Source organism: Aythya ferina, assembly GCF_964211825.1.
Source record: "Aythya ferina genome assembly, chromosome: 19".
Lineage (NCBI taxonomy): Eukaryota > Metazoa > Chordata > Aves > Anseriformes > Anatidae > Aythya > Aythya ferina.
In genome coordinates, this window is record NC_140309.1 from 1751683 (window position 1) to 1765709 (window position 14027).

Here is a 14027-nt window from a genome sequence, read left to right on the forward strand (position 1 = left end):
CTTTGTGGATCTTCCAACTCAAATAGTAGGCTCAACAGTATCATGAGAGGCAGGGTGGGAAGAGACAGAGAAATTTGATCGCTCCCACTGCCTTTGAGCCAATCAAAGAGAAAGAATGAAGAAAAGCACTCAATTGACTTGTGATGGGTGTCAGAGACTTGAGTGAGAAGTCTGATGTGGATAGTGGAGATCTGGCTGATGCCAGGAAGGGAGAGCCGAGCTGTTAGCATAGGTCTGAAGGCTTTGGTTATACCGACCCTGGAAACAAGAGCTTGCTGCGTTAAACACCACCTCACACAGCACTTCATACCATCCTGGTATCAAAACCCAAACAGTTGGGACACTTGATTTCTCAAATACCATAAACAGCTTATGCAGATTAATTACTTGGACACACTCCAAGCTCTGAATTTTATTCCTTTTTTTTTTTTTTTTTTTTTTTTAATCCAATTTAAGGAACATGGACTCTTTCAACACACAGAAAAGCTTTGGGAAAGAAAGGACAGAAGGAAAATCAATTTTGGGGAGAATTGCTGGCAAAAACTAAGGCTATGGAATAAGCCAAACCTCACTAATGACCATCCAGGGAGTTTACGCAGTAAAGCCTAGGATCCATTTGAAACCTCCAGGTGAAACAAGTAGTCAAATGAAAAGTCAGCTGAGACTGCAGCAGAACCTGGGGAGTGCTCCAGCTGCCTCAGGAGCCAGCATGGATCCTGCTCAGCCTCACTCCTTCCTGCAGCCCCTCTGGGAAAAGAGCTGTCAGCACCAGGAGGCAGGCCATGAGGTTGGCCAGAAACCACCTCCTTCCACCAGATGCAGCAGCTGAGAACAGAGCCAGTTCACTGGTTGGGTAAGAGAGCTCCCCATCAGACATCATCCCCCTGGGGCACAATCAGACCTGCAGTGACCAGAAGCCCCAGTGCAAGCAGACACTGGAATGACCTGCCAGATCCAGAAGCAGTGAGAAAACCACATGGCAGTGAGCCCTTACACACGTTGACATGGGCACCATGAGCACCTGAGCCCTGCTCCCACTGGGCAGCATGGATTCCACTAGCAGAGCTTCCCCAGCTCCTCTGTAGCCACTCCCCCTGACAACCACTCATTACTCTTCTTACTTAATTATTGATAAGGGCATGATATCATCATCAGCCAATTGCACTTGTGCCCCACATTGCCCAGCCTGCTCTGTCATGGCCAGAAGCCCTTTCCGCACACTGTCCCATTAGCCAGGCTTTTAATTTTAAGTGGGGATTTTATGCAAAGATAATCTCTTCCACCAGTGGTGATTTGCATCAGTGGAGGGAGGATCACTATGTTTTCTGGGGTCAGTGTTCCAGGAAGGTCCTCCACAGTCTTCAAATACTCCTGATACTTTCCCAGTGGCCCCAACTGGAGTCTTCTGCTTGCTGACAAATACCAACATTCAGGCACTTTTATAATAGGGGAGGAATCACGGGAGAGATACAGGATGCCTGAGGATGCAGGGAGAACCAGAATGCCACATGCTCATCTCCAGATGAGCTTTGTAGTGACCAGCAGCCATCCCAGGACCAAACTTGCTTGGGAAATGTTAAATCTTATGGAGATGTCTTCAGGACGAAACTAGTCCCTTCAACAGCAAGACAGCCTGCAAAGCACATCTCAGAGTACAGCAATCTCTGCTATCTCCCATGTGACAGGCACCCTGAAGTGCTCCGGGATGAGGTGACAGCCCCATGCACTATGCCACGGACTGTTTAAGCACCAGACGCAGAGCTGTGGGTCACCCTGCCTGGCAGGAATGCCCGCGGCGCGGTAGCACCAGCAGAATGGTCCCTGGCTGGGCGAACCCCAGGCTGTAAAGGCAGCAACAGGCACTCTTGTGGAAATCCTTCCTTGCAGCTCCTCCTGCAAAGCAGCAGCTCCTCTGAACAGAATGAAGAGTCCCTTGCCACTGTGGGCAGATGTGAGAAAATTAAGGGAGCATTCCTCTTCCCTACGTCAGTTTGTTAAACGAACAGCCACCACCCAGACAGATGGCTGCAAGCTGGTTACTCCAGAAACGTCCAGGTGTTCCTTGGGGACACCTGGATCCTGTGCAGGAGCCAAGAACAGCCTGGACCCTGCTGGCTCCCTGCTGCTACACCCCTGCCACCTCATCCTGTCCCCAGCCCTGCTCTGCCAGAGCACCTGTGCCCCCATCCTCGCTGCTCCCAACCTGGGGGTAGTGAAAAGCAAAATCTCCCTCTCAAGGTGACCAGCGCAGGGGATGGCCGTGCCTCCATGCCAGGATGGCTCCTCATGCCCTGCTTCCCTCAACCCATCTCCATCCCTTGTGACCAAGCAGGGGCTGGCCTTATGCATCCCGGCTAGCCATGCGTGGCAGCTTGAGCAGACAGGGCACGGCCTGTACCCTGCTAACCCAAATGCGGGGTGCATGGCAACGTGCGGGTAGGAGTGCACCCCAACACAGGGGAGCTGCCTTGCAGCGGGGATCAGCTTAACCCCAACGACGCCTCCCGCCGGGGATGAATCCCCGACAGCTGGAGTACGGTTCCCGTTGCAACACGTCCAGTAACACCGGGCTGTTTCTTCCTGCTTTCACAGCAAAAAACACCCAAATTCGGGTTGGTGGGGGTTTCGCAAACAGATGAAACTTGCCAAGCGCCCGCCTCGGGAGGGAGCAAGCCCTCAATCCCAGCTCCAGCAGCTCCCCCCGGAGCACTGACCCTCTCCCCCGGGGCCGCTGGTCCCCCCCTCCGCAGCCCTCGGAGCGCCGCACCGCTGCTGGGGGCCCCGGAGGAGGAGGAGGATGCACTCACCATTTTGCCCGCCTCCATGGCCTCTCCAGCCGGGCTGAGGCCGGCTCGCCGGAGCCCGATCGGCGGGGACGGGCCCCACTCCCCGCTCCCCGCTCCCGGCCGCAGCGGCTCCGCGGCTCCCACGGCGGCGGCGCGGGGCGGGAGCGGGGCGGGGGCGCGGGAGGCTCCGCGGAGGAGCTGGGTGGGGGGGGGGGGGGGAGTTGGAAGCGCGCACCCGCACGCGGCGCGCTCCCGCGAGCCACGGCGCAGCCCCGCGGGGTGGGGGCGGGGGATGGGAGGGCCGGCGGGGGCGCGCTCGCCCCCGCGCTGGACAACAAAGGCGGCCCCGGGCTGGTGGCCGGGGGGGAGCTTCGTGGGTGCCCGGCTGCACCCTGGAGCTGCGGGCTTTGGGGCAGCCAGGAGCGCCTGGGGAGGGCACCGCCCCATCCCTGTGCCCCTTCTCCGTGCCCCCCGGGCGCTGCTGGGGATCCTACACCCGGTGGTCCTGCAGGTGACCTGTCCGTGCTCTCTCTGAGACAAGAGCTCATGGGCCGTGATCTCTCCTGCAACAAAAAAGCAATCAGGCTGGTACAGTGCGCGTGCTCCCCGTCCTCGGGGAGGCACAGTGTGCCGGCTGGCATCACCTGGCCGTGGACCAGAGAATCCCCCTTCGTTGTGGGACAGGAGGGAACACAACAGCAGGTCAGTATCTTTGCTGTTCCCAGCTGCTACCAGTGTTTGAGAAGCTCTTTAGCATCTTCAGATGGGGGGTATAAAAGAAACCCAAACAATTCTATAATCATTCTTTAAATTCCCAAAAGCAAATCCAAAGCAGGTAGGAGGAAAAGCATCATGGCACTGAAACACAGCTAACCCTCTGCAGAAGGCAGAGAAGAAGCTTCATGGCCTCAAGCAAAAAAATGTTCTGTGATGCTAGCCCTAGACTAACTCAATAAGCCTCCCAGATTACTACTTTAGTCTAGTCATGGCACAGCCCCTTGTTAATGGATGGTGACTTGGCTGCTCTTAACAAGATCACAGAATTCGACATCCCATGCACTCTGCAGGGACCTGTGGGGACTGAGAGCCACCCCTTGGGCCCAGGAGCACCCAGATCACGCTGACCCAAGTCACCAAGCAAGTTCCAGCCATGGGGGATGCTTTTGGAGCCAAGACCAGGTAGTGTTTTCCCTCTGGTGGCTCTCAAAGTCTCCACCGAGATTCCCATGTGGGACAGACACACAGACACACTGCTTCACTGCAGCTATGAACCTCCTCCTTTTGCTGGACTGACTGATTCTAACCTATAGCCAAATTTTACACCTTATCCATTTGCAGCTTTCACCTACTGCCCTCACCTTGTAGAACCCTGGCAATGTGACAAAAAGGCCAAAAGAGGAATTTCCCACTTTAAATGAACTGTGATGCCCGGTTCCTATGGGAGCAGGTGGTCTGGTCCCTGCTGCTCGTCCCAGCCCGTGGGTATGCACAAGGCAGCACGCTGGGTGTGGGCACCAGTCCCCATCGTGGGCACTTGTCCCCATCACGCCAGGCATGACGGGGCTCCGAGCACATATGCACAGTAGGCCTGTGGCAGGAAGGGTGCATCAGGCCCCTGTGGTGCTGGCGGTGGAAGACGCAGTACCTACTGCAGCAAGGGAGGCAAAACCAGAATTGAGTGCTGTGACTTGAGAAAGGGAGCTGGGTTTGCTCCCTCCTTGCTGCAAAGCCCTTTGGTCAGCAACATCCAGCTGGTTATGGGATATGGGAAAAAGCTCATTATCTGCCCCAAGAAAATCTTGGTAACTTGAGTACAGACATTACAACCGAAAACCGACTGGCATCTTTCCCTAACGCTGTGACACATCTGGCTGCTTTGCTGCACTTCATGCACAGTCCTATTTTAGAGCAAGCTCTCCCTACCTGGAGGTATGTGTCATCAGCGATCTGCTGGGAACCAGTCCAGGCCCATGCGGAGGAAGACCTAAAGATATCCACCAGCCTGCAAGGTGATCCCAGCCATTGGGGACAACCTCAGACTATGCTCGCACCGCAGCCTGCTCTGCAAAATAGGAATGGACACCCACTGGATGCAAGAAACCTGCTCTACCCACTGCAGCCCCCCTCCTGGAAATGCCTCCAGCACAGAAGATGAGAGCATTGGTCCTCACTACACAGCCCTGCTCTGTGGCATCCCCAGCCTGATCTTCCCCTGGTCAGTGGGATCCAGGAATTAATTAATCCAGCATCAGCTGGATTTACCATTGCTCTGAACTGGACGGCACCAGCACTGCATGGCTTGCTGTCCTAGGTCCATCACACAGCCCCCTGTGGATGCAGAGCACCAAGAGGTTCCAGCCCTGCAATTAGCACTTGCATGGGGATTTAATATCTCATTTGAACAAATGGAGACCTTAGGGCATGTGTGCAAGAGCAAACCCAAAGGTAAAGCGGAAAACAAAGAGAACCACTCACATCCTTGGGAGTAAAACTCAGTCCTGACCCCCACCAAAACATGCATAGGACAGATGTGAATTTTCCCCCTATGTCACCTGCATCAGAAATGTACAGCTTTTAAAATAGTTTGTAGGATTCCCTCTTTAGCAGATACATTGGTGACACCATGCAATGCCCATGAGCTTCCCATACTGCATACTTGCTGTTTTACCTCCTGTGGCTGGCTTTCAGCTCCAAGACCCCCTTCATGCTACCATGCCCTCCTGCAAGGCAGCATTTTGTAGCAAACCCTGTCAGTTCATCATCCTTAACCTTGGCTTTCAGAATGTTAATCTAGGGCTAGCACAGAGAGAAGGAGGCAGGGAACCAGCATCACAATGTGGGATCAGGCCCTGGGTGAGCATCTGCCTTGGATGCTGCACGGTTATTGCCATTAGAGGAGTTTTGTACAGAGGCTTGAAGAGCTGCTAGAGCTGATAGAGACAGGTCAGTGTCTCACTCATGTCCCAGTTGTGGGACAGCGCAGAGCAAGGACTGTGTAGCCATCGGGGGACAGGGAGTGCTCCAGGCCTGGAGCTTCCCAGCAAGGAGGGCTCTGACAAAGCTCCTTGGCTAAAGGGCAAACATCAGAGCCAAGGCAGCTATAGAAAAAAACTCTGAAAAATAATTTAGAGGCAACTTCAGAAGAGTCTCCAGAACAAAGGGAAAATAAAGTTCCCCACTGGCCAAGGAAGCTGCACTCCCAAAGCATGAAGCAGGGAGGGAGATGGCCACACGTGCTGAGCCCTGGCATGATCCGTGAGGACAAATCGCCCTGCCATAGGGCGATTTGTACCCCTGGGATGACCCCTCGCCCTGCCACAGGGGTGACACTTCAGAGAAGTGGCCCAGGGTGCAAGTTTCTTCCTTTCTGGGCTCATCTGAGCCCACACAAGATCCCTGCTGTGGATCCCCTGCCAAGCAGGAGCCCCAGGGCGAGCTGCTCCTGCCCTACATGGTGCTCACTGTGACTGGGACAGCTGTTCCCAGTGGCTCACATAAGGATGTCAAAACACTGAATCTGCTACTTTTTGTAGCTGCAAGAGCAGCAGCTCCGCTTTCAGCATGGTTTCCCTGAAGTGCTATACATACAAAGCAGTTTTATACTCAACTTGCCTGAGGGACAACCCAAATCCACCTAGGACTATGCAACGTTAAGTGAGCTTGCTCCAAATCTCTGCCAGTTTGCACACACACATGCAGAGCTCTGGACAGTGTCAGGGGTGCAGTTTTATCAGCCAGGGGGAGCACACAACCTTGAAGCCTCTCCCACTCTGCCAGTAGCACTGGGCACAGCTGAATCAATGTCTGCTCCAGCCCTGGAGAGCAGGGCTCATGCTTTTAGCAACCTCTGTGCTTCGATCTGCAGGTGTATGTGCAGACTGGTCAGCATCCAGCACCTTTCCACTCCAGAACTGCCTCACTTCCCAGCAATTTGGGAAGGGCTGCAGGAAAACCGGCCCTAGACAGCCTCCCCAGCAGCCTTTTTTGGGCCAATGCACTCTGGTCATTAGCAAATGACCATGGCTCTAGAGGGGTACTGGAGACAGGTGCCTGGAGGTCACACGTTGAGGGACAAAAGCCAGCAGGGCATCACAAGCAATAATGCCTGCAGCACAGCCTTATGCACAGCCTTGACCCTGCCTCCCCCAGCTCTGGGAGCTGTGGGTATGGTGTGACATTCCCCCACAGCAGCAGGGGAGGCAAGGCTGTGCTGCTTGGGGGAGCAACCCCTGCTCTGTCCCTGTGTCCTGGTGGCCCCTCTGGGCACAGAGCCCTCTCCTCCCCAGCTGTGTTCAGCCTCCACTGTGCTGAACTTAGAGACCCTCGGCTAGCCCTGGGAATCAGCCACAGCCTCCAGTGGCTCCTTCAGGGCTCTGCAAAATGCTTGGCTGAGAGGTGCAGCACAGCTGGGAGCGCTGTGGGCAAGGAGGGAGGAGAGGCGTCCATCCTCTGCCCTGAGCTGGAGGGAGGCTTTGGGAGCATCTTTAAAATTTATTTCAGCAGCTGACTCCCACAGAGATGAAGGGAGTTAGGCATAAAATGTCTTGGCAAATGCAGCTTTTTGTCATTACAGACAGTTTAACAAAGGTTAGTCAAGTAATGATCTACAAGTCATTTTATTTTATTGGTTTTACATTTCTTACTTCTATTTGAGCAAATCTCTGTCTGAGCTCATGCTTTGAGGTGAGATGAAGTGGAAGCCAGGTCCTCTCTGTGGCATGAACCATTCATGTCTCCAAAAGTTCTTGTCTCTCCCTTCCCCCCCCCCCCCCCCCCGCCATTGTTCATTTTACCATGTCTAAAAATAATCTGAAGCCTTTTAAACCATCTTCCGTTGCAGCCTCCTCCCTCCTCGATGACTAATAATATCAGTTGCTCCCTCTTGATCTTTCTCTGTTTCCCAAATCTGCCCAGAGAGAAGAGAACCAAGCCAGAGCTGAGCACCCACAGCTTGGAATCACAGTACATTCATGGCAGGATTTTCCACAACATTCTTCCCCACAGTGAATTTGCTGGTGTCCCCTTTGTCATCCCAGGGGTGCAAGGCTGACCTATGCTGCTGGGGGCTCATCTGCTTCTGCTTGGGAAGCACTGGAGCTGTACTTGCACGGTGGCTGCTCCTGTGTGCCAGGGCAGCACATTTCATCACTGTGCTGGGAGTTTATTATTAAATAATAAACAATTATTATTTCTCTTCGGGGGATGCAATCTTTCCCAGCTGCATCAGCCTGCTGGAGCAGTTCAAACCAACCACCCCACAGCAGCTCTAGCAGCTCACAACAAACCAGCCCTGCCCACTTAGGGGGACACCGGGACCCTGCAGGAGCACCAGCAGCATGGGATCTCCAGGAGCTGGGAAGGACTTTCCCAAGCTCTCTGCATAAGGCAGAGCAGCAGGTTCAGCAGAGAGACATCCAGCACGTATGAAACTATTTGCTTTCTGTTTCACAGGCTTTGGCTGGTCTCAGCACATCTCCTCACCTTGCACAGCTCTGCACCACAGCCTGTATCGAAGGGACGTGCTGGTTGAGGATCTGCTGTGCTGGGTTTCATTTCTGACCCGTGGAACTGGGTGAGCACCTCTGGCTGTGCCAGGAGCATTGGCTGTGTTGTGTTTTTTCAGAGAAGGATGTGAATGCCAGCCACTGGGTGTATTTGTAATACTTCCACTTGTAGGAAAACCCACCTCACTATTGCTGTTTGTGGCTTTATTTATTTTTTTCTCCCTGAACTGTGAGACCAGATCTTTGTAATGCAGAACAACCTCACACGCTTGTATCAGGTGCAAATCCTCCCACCCTTTCTCGGGTACCAGTGACATTTGTCCTGTAGCCAGCAGCTACCTATATGCATGGCCTCGACCTCTCAACAGTCTCCTGGGTGAGCACTGACTCTCCTGCACAGGACCCCTAGGGGTAGGGGCAGGCTCGGCAATCCGCAGGATCTGCTGCAGCTTGCAGGCATGTATGCTCTCTGACCTCACACCTCTGACTTCCAGATAGGACCCTGCAATGAGCAACCTGCAAAAAAACCCTACACTCATTAACACCCAATTACACGTTATGTAAAAATATGTAAAAACCCTGAAAGGGTCACAATCTGAGGTGAATCAGCTGCTTTTTTTGGTACCAAATCTGCACTTTAGGTTGGATTTCAAAGTTGCTTGGGTGCTCCAATGCTCCTGAAAATCTCCCTGGACAATTATTGCCCAAATACCTTTGCAAATCTTGATTTAGGAAAATATCCTATTCAGTGCAGTACTTAAAAGCTCAATGCAATTTAAAAATCTTTCTAATGCTGCAGTTTCCTGTGCATGTGAAAGTGAGGAGGAAAAGCTGATCAGCTGCAGGTGGGCATGGGTCCAGGGCTCGCAGTGCATGGATGCTCATGGGGCAGGGAGCAGGCAGCTGTGGGAGCAGGCAGCCCAGGCTCCAGCAAAAAGCCAGCCCAGCACTGGGCTGTGATAGAGGCCCCAGAGGCACCAAGCCTCCCTGGACAGAAGAGGCACCAAATGCCCCCAGTGTACAGAAATGCTGTGCTGCCAGCCCTGCACCTGGTGCAGGAAGGGGGCCCGACCTCATTACTCTTGCCTTGTGGGAGGCAGCTTTGTTGTGCTGTCGATATACAGATTTTCTTCAAAAATTAAATACAGCCACAGTTTGTGCTACTGTTATTGACTGTTTGTTATTTTTAGCTGTCTGTTCAATCTATACCGGCTCATGTTACAGCCACCACAGGAGCTTCGAGTAACATTGGTCAGACAGTGCCTGCAGATGGGGCCAGCCCAAGACAATGGGATTAAAAATGCACAAGGGAAAGAGACTGGCAGAATAAGCTGCACCTGCCCCATATGCTCCCCCCACTGCCAGTGCTGCAAGGTGATGGCAGATCCTGGCTGCAGGACCGGAGCAGAAGAAAGTCCCATTCCTCAGGTGGGGTGAAGGGTTATGGAGCCTTGCAAAGGGCAGACAGGGCAGGCACCAGCTCGAGTGCTTGATCCAAAAGGACAGCATGTAGTAGCAGCAATAACAGGGTTGTAACTGAATTGTGGAAGAGGGATTTAAAACTTCACGCTTAACCTCAGCAAATACGTGCATGACCACTTGATTCTCACTTGCAGATGCCTTCTATGTCCCCTGAGTCCCCATTTGTATGTATAGGTTATCTGGAAACCCCTCTTGACTCCAGCAGAGGCTGTCTTCCTTCACACACGTACAGCCTGTTCTGTACAATGCACCGCTTGAGTTGCTTCCTTCTTGTAAGCACAACACCGACACTACCAAGATAAGCACAATGCCCAGAAAAGGAAGCAGGGTTAGCAAAGATCGTAAATGTGCTACCAAAACATCAGCACTGTGCTCACTGCTCTCATGCTGCTGCCCCCATCAGGCAGCTCACAATGTGGGCACCACAGCCGGGTGCTCCACCACTGGGTGCTTCTCCATCATCTGCTCCCCTGTGTGCCCCCGGGGTCTGCTCAGATAAATGCTCCCAAGCAGAAATCAAAGGCCCCTACTTTGTTCTCACTTCTTCACTTTGAAACCCCTCCATAATTGGATCATTGCCATAAATTATTCAGGAAACAAGTTGATAAATCCCATCAATTTCCTTTCAAAGCCCTTAAGTTCTGCCTCAGAGGCACTGGCTTCATTTACAGGAGCCATGGGCAGCAAGGCTGCTGCCTGGGGAGCATCCAAGGCTGCAGAGGAAGCAGTGCCAAAATACCTCCATTTTGTGTTTGGGGAGCAGTGCCAGCATCTCTCACATCCCCAGAGGGGAGAGCCATCACCCTGGACAGGCTGTTCATCCCTCTCCAAGCAGTGTCTGTTAGACACCTGTCCCACAGCCAACACCGGGCAACGTCAAACCTGGAGATCCATTTCCCTGCTTTGCTTGTCCTCACTATGTATCTGGAAATATTCACAGGGCCAGACGTTGCATCCTGGCTGAGTTGCTGCCAGCACTGTCCAGCATCTCCTGAATTCCTCAGTGGCTTTGTGGGAGGTGACACGTCCCAGCTGCAAGGCTGCTGCTCGGAGCTCCAGGATGGGGCTGCACTCGGTGCCGTCCTCCCTTTTGCAGAGCAGTGAGCCTCCTCCCTTTTACCTCTCTCAAATCTCTGCCTTGGGTGATCCCTGAGGTGGCCCATGGAAGGAATCATTCGGTTATCTCCTTTTGCTTCTCCCTTGGATGGAGATCTGGCTGTGGTGTCTTGTGCAAGGGGCTTCAGCCGAAGGCCCAACCAGGACCCCATCACTCTCGCCTTACAGTGCAAGAATTTCCTGTCTTCTCCAGAGCTTTATTTCCACACAAAACCAAAAGCCTGGTGAAAAGGTGGCTGAGTGGAGGCTCACAGATTTGTGACATGACAGATGCCCACAGCTCTCACAGCTCCTGCAGTCCCCAAATGCTGACAGCTTGGCACAACTGTGTAACAAATGGGGAACGAGCTCTGATACAAAACCTCCTGGTACATGGGGTTGGGAGAAGCTGCAGCAATTGTGCCCACAGCTGCTGGGCCCCTGGGGCTGGATGGTGCCAGGCCACACCAGCAGCCAAGCCAGCTTCTGATGGACAGGCAGTGGTAGAAGTGCTGGTAGGACACAGACAGCGTGTTCTGTTCACAGCCCCAGGGAAGTTTCCAGCTGCGAGTAAATTCCCCTCGATGTGGGCTTGCTGCCCATGTGATGTGCATGGCTGCACTGAGAGGTCTGAATAAAGCATGCGGAGACCGCAGACCCTACCCCACCCAGGTCTAAGACCTAGCACTTGGCCTTGTTGAACTTAACAAGGTTCCCATGGGCCCACTTACTGAGCTCGTCCAGGTCCCTCTGGATGGCATCCCTGCTTGGTGTGCTGACCCACCACAGGAGCCCCCCTGGGGCTGAGCGCTGTGCCCCTGCCCAGCAAGGAAACAACTAATTCCCAGGCTCCAAACCTCTTTTGTTGGAAGGTCTGGTGCTTCCATAGGAGCTATGCCTATGGGCAACAGAGGGCTGCAGGACCAAGCTTTGCGGGCAGTGCAGCTTGACGGGTCCCTGGGGATCTCCCAAGGAGTGTCCAGCTTGGTTAAGGGACCAGTGCAGTGCTTGAAGCCCAGCCCTAGGCACCCCTCTGAGATGGGGAATTGTCCCAAGCCCAAGGTGACATCAAGATCCCCTCCCAGGGTGCAGGGACCATGCTGGCCCGACCTGGCCACACTCTGCATTGTTCCCAACGCTGTTCCAACCACATCCTTTTTAGCATAATTATTCATTTCAGTAACATAACTAAGCTGTGTAGGCTTCTCTCCCAGTGTCCATTCCCCATGCAGTGGAGCAGGCATGCTCAAGGATGGGGCAAGGAAGGAAAAAGTGGTATTTTCTGATGGACTTGTAGCTGGAGAATAAAACAGCAGCCCCATTCTCGTACCTAAGTGCGTGCTTTCCTTGAACTCTTGTAAATGTAACAGTGGGCCACACTCTCCCTGCTTAATCCACCTCCGCCCAGGCTGCAGGAGATATGCTATGGCTCTGGGGATGCTCAGGTGAGGAGCACAAACATCCTGCAGCAAAGCTGCACCCTGCCTGCCTGCAAGCGCTCGGCGTGGTCTGTGCTGGCTGGCCAGGATGTGCATGTTTGTTTGCTACAAGTTTGGAAAACAGGCATGTGGTGCCAGAGGAGGGATGTCCGCTGGGGATGCAGGGTGGAGCAGGATGAAATCTGAGCAAACACAGAGGTGGAAAAACCCCAGCATATGAAGGAAACTGTGTTTCACATGTGGTCCTGCTGCCTTTCTGAAGCTTAGAAATGGGGGAATCACAGGCACAAAAGGCTGCAAAGTTCCTTCCCGAGATCTAAATATTAGTTTTTACTCATTTTTCATTTTTGAAAACAAACACTGCTGGCCTGGAGCTCATACTAGCAATCCAATTTATTTACCCAGCCCTAGAACAAAGGGTTGCACTGTGGTGCTCCTGCCAGCCTCGCAACCACTGCTGGAGCAACAGCTCCAGCAACAGTGAAGGCAAAACCCTGCTCTGGGTGTGGAAAACATGCCTGTGCCATCCAGTAGGATATGGAAAATAGATTAGAAGCACTTGGACTTTACACAGCCAAGTTACAGGCAGCCACGCAAGGAGCCTCTCCAGCACCAGGAGACATCCCCACACTTGAGCCGTCTGTGCGTGTTCCAGCACTGCACTGGAGAAGCTCGCAGCAACCAGTGCTGGGTGCGGGAGGCCAGGGGCTGCAGCTGCCACTCCGCTCCCTGCCTCCTCCCACTTGCAGAGAGGCAGTGGATGGAGCTGGGGGATGCACTTGTGTGCATCCCCTTGGGTTTCAGCAGATCAGATGTTATAACCTGAGAGTGAGATGTCCACTCTCAAAAGTGAATCACAGCATCCTGAGCACTGCCAGCAGCGTCCTGCCCACCTGGTGCCGGGTGCATGTTGCTGACGTGCTCTGCCGAAGGGTGACCACTGCGGCCTGCTGACAAGGGCTCCTGTGAAAGCTGGTGGGTGTCAGCCAGCCCATGGGACACAAAAGCAGCAGCAACCACACTGTGCGGGCTTGGGACCATGGGGGAGCAGCACCCAGTGCTGCTGTGGAGAAAAACCTTCCTCCTGCCTTCAGAAAATTGGAACTTTACACATGTTTTTGGATGCTGGCCCCTGCTTGAGGCCAGCCTCAACCATCCCAGAGGTGCAGCCACTGCTTGCAGTACTCATGTGTGAGGAGCTGAGCACCATCCTTATCCTGCAGGACTGGAAAAGATGGAAGTTCCCAGGATAAGAAGAGTAAGCTTTAGCCATAGCTGCACAGGCTGCTTGCAGGATGCTGTAATCACACTGCTTCTCTTCACAGGCTGGAAAGAAACAGGCATTTGGAGGTGCTAAGATCAGATACTCAGAATTCACTCATCAGAAGAAAGGAGCTCGGCAGACTTCATTCCCTCTGAATCTCTTGATAGGAGCAGTTCGTAACATTACCACAGTGTGCAAAATCTCCTTTCCCTTCTGCTGAGGGGAAAAGAAGCTGGAGATATGAGCCAGCAGTGTGCCCTGGCAGCCAGGAGGGCCAATCGTATCCTGGGGTGCATCAAGCACGGCATCGCTAGTAGGTCAAGGGAGGTGATTGTCCCGCTCTACTCTGCGCTGGTGCGGCCTCACCTCGAGTACTGTGTGCAGTTCTGGGCACCACAGTATAAAAAGGACATGAAACTGTTGGAAAGTGTCCAGAGGAGGGCTACGAAGATGGTGA

At 53.5% G+C, this 14027-nt stretch overlaps 1 protein-coding gene and 1 long non-coding RNA gene across 3 annotated transcripts in view; one reads left to right on the plus strand and one right to left on the minus strand.

Moving 5' to 3' along the window:
- Positions 1–14027, minus strand: part of HIP1 (huntingtin interacting protein 1) — a 49866-nt gene that overhangs the window by 25917 nt on the left and 9922 nt on the right. The window contains exon 1 of one of the 2 annotated variants that reach the window (XM_084492743.1): positions 2808–3028. The exons of the other annotated variant lie outside the window; for it this stretch is intronic. Within the exon in view, the coding sequence (XP_084348869.1) occupies positions 2808–2825 (18 nt within the window). The 5' untranslated portion in view covers positions 2826–3028. Of the gene's footprint in view, positions 1–2807; positions 3029–14027 lie in introns of those variants that run through there. 2 annotated transcript variants of the gene reach the window in all.
- On the plus strand, positions 3149–6021 carry LOC311421162. Its single transcript, XR_014684724.1, has 3 exons — positions 3149–3488; positions 3854–3965; positions 4125–6021. It is a non-coding gene; the product is annotated as an uncharacterized lncRNA (long non-coding RNA).